The sequence below is a fragment of the Rhinopithecus bieti genome, unplaced genomic scaffold (genome assembly GCF_001698545.2).
Source record: "Rhinopithecus bieti isolate Rb0 unplaced genomic scaffold, ASM169854v2 scaffold_6063, whole genome shotgun sequence".
Classification (NCBI taxonomy): Eukaryota; Metazoa; Chordata; class Mammalia; order Primates; family Cercopithecidae; genus Rhinopithecus; species Rhinopithecus bieti.
Window position 1 is genome coordinate 2028042 of NW_016805186.1, and position 2234 is coordinate 2030275.

The window sequence follows — 2234 nt, forward strand, 5'->3', positions numbered from 1 at the left end:
GGCGGCAACATGGCCTCGGCTGGTAACGTCGCCGAGCCCCAGGACCGCGGCGGCGGCGGCAGCGGCTGCATCGGTGCCCCGGGCCGGCCGGCTGGAGGTGGGAGGCGCAGACGTACGGGGGGGCTGCGCCGTGCTGCCGCGCCGGACCGGGACTATCTGCACCGGCCCAGCTACTGCGACGCCGCCTTCGCTCTGGAGCAGATTTCCAAGGTGCATTTCAGACTCTCCTCTCTTCCCACTTTCTCTTCCCTCCTCTAACTCTTTGGGATCGCCCCCGCCACACACACACACACACACACACACACACACACACACACACACACTCACACCTCTCCAGGAAAAGCAGCAGACAAGTGGGGATTGAAAAATTCAAACCCTCCCTCTGGTCCTGGGAGGAAAGGGCTGTCTCAGGTCCGCAGGGGGTGGAGGTGTGTGCGCGCGCGTGTGTGTGTGTGTGTGTGTATACACACGCCCTCCCCGGCGTGCCTTTTCCGGAGCACTGGAAAGCCGTCCACGGCGGACCACCTCAAGGGCGGCCGTGGTACTGCCCTGCCCCGTGCCCCCTGCCCTGGAACTCCCTCCTCCTGCGCCCCTGCTCCTATTTGCAGCCTAAACCCCTGTAATGCCACATTTCTTAACATCTTGGAGGGGGAGGCGGAGTGGAGAGAGGCGGAGAGAGGAAGGGGGGAGGGAGCCGAAATAAAGGTGGTTTCCTTTTTTGGCAGCCGGTTTTGCTTTTGTTGAGCATGAAATCTTTGCTCCCTTAAAAAATTATTCTCGGAAAAAGACATTCCCCGTGTTTTCCAGGTTTTGAGCCGCCTCTCCTCAGGGCCTGGTAGGGGGAGGGAAAGTTGTAAACAAATTGCCACCTTAAATTCGCGGTGCGAGTCTGCGGAACGGCCGGGTTCATTGTGTTTACGAGGCTCGCTGAAATGTGTGGAATCCGGGGAAGGCGAGCACCCAGACGGGGGCCCGCCGGGGCCGCGGCCAGCGCCGGGGAAACGCCGCGCCGGGGAGCAGCCTGTGCCGGCCTGGGCCCTTCCCTGTGCACTCGGCTGTTTTTTACGTTTAACCAGAAAGGAAGGGAGAGGAGGGAAAGATCCATGTGGCCGCCCTCTTCCGATCACAAATATTGTCGTAAGTTGCAGATGGCTGCCCCACTTCCTAATTCAGCTCACACAGCCTCTTCCAACGCTATGGAAAAGCGTCGGGAGTGAACTCCGGCGGCCGCGCTCACCACGTGGATCCCCACTTCCTACCACTCTAGGCGGGGGTCCAGTTGGGGGAACCCGCAATATGTTGTTCCAAAGCGCGCTCGCCCCTAGCGCCCGTCCCCGAGGGTGATGGACGGAACAGGACTGGTTTGCTGGCTCCTGAACCTTGGGTTCCATCGCTGGGATTACGCAGCCCCTCCCTTCTCAGGTCTGGGGTGAATATTGCCTGTGTCTAGTGGTTTCTCTCCTCTCTACCTCGGCTTCCTCTTCTCCTGGATTGCAGCCCCAGTGCCCCAAGTCGTACTCAGGGATCCCGCGGGTGGGGGCGCCCTGATGTCCCCGAGGTGCAGCTCCCACGCTGCGGCCCGGATTTGATTTATGACCGAGCCCGGCCCCCCACCCCCACCCCCATGACGCTCAGGTCCGCCGGGGCTGCAGCCTCGAGGGCGAGTCCGTGTGCCGCGGCCACCCGCGCCCCACGGCTGTTGGGGCTCACCGGGCGGGTGCGCGCGAGCGGGCGTGGGCGCGCGGGCCGCGACTCCCCGGCGCTCACTCCTCCCTTCTGCTTCGTCCCCAGGGGAAGGCTACTGGCCGGAAAGCGCCGCTGTGGCTGAGAGCGAAGTTTCAGAGACTCTTATTTAAACTGGGTTGTTACATTCAAAAAAACTGCGGCAAGTTCTTGGTTGTGGGCCTCCTCATATTTGGGGCCTTCGCGGTGGGATTAAAGGCAGCGAACCTCGAGACCAACGTGGAGGAGCTGTGGGTGGAAGGTAAGAGCGCCCGCCGCGGCGCCCGCGCCCCCGGCCCGGTCCCTCCTCGCGGTTGATAGAGATATTCGCCAGCGCACACCTAGAGCCCGGCTGCGGCCGGCGAAACCCCCTGCCCGCACCCCGGGGATTGTTTATTGTTTGGGCGCCTGGCCGGGAGCCAGGCCCGCCCGACAAAGACCGCGCTGTAATCTACTCGGGGCGCTGCGCCGGCTGAGGTGTGGTGGGAGAGAGCGGCGGGGGCGGGCCGGGG

The 2234-nt window shown here is 63.2% G+C and overlaps 1 protein-coding gene across 1 annotated transcript in view; it reads left to right on the forward strand.

The window, feature by feature from the left end:
* The first annotated feature begins 9 nt into the window (after positions 1-9).
* Positions 10-2234, forward strand: part of PTCH1 (patched 1) — a 65080-nt gene continuing 62855 nt past the window's right edge. The window contains 2 exon segments of the mRNA XM_017871508.1: positions 10-210; positions 1792-1984. Of these exon segments, the coding sequence (XP_017726997.1) occupies positions 10-210; positions 1792-1984 (394 nt within the window).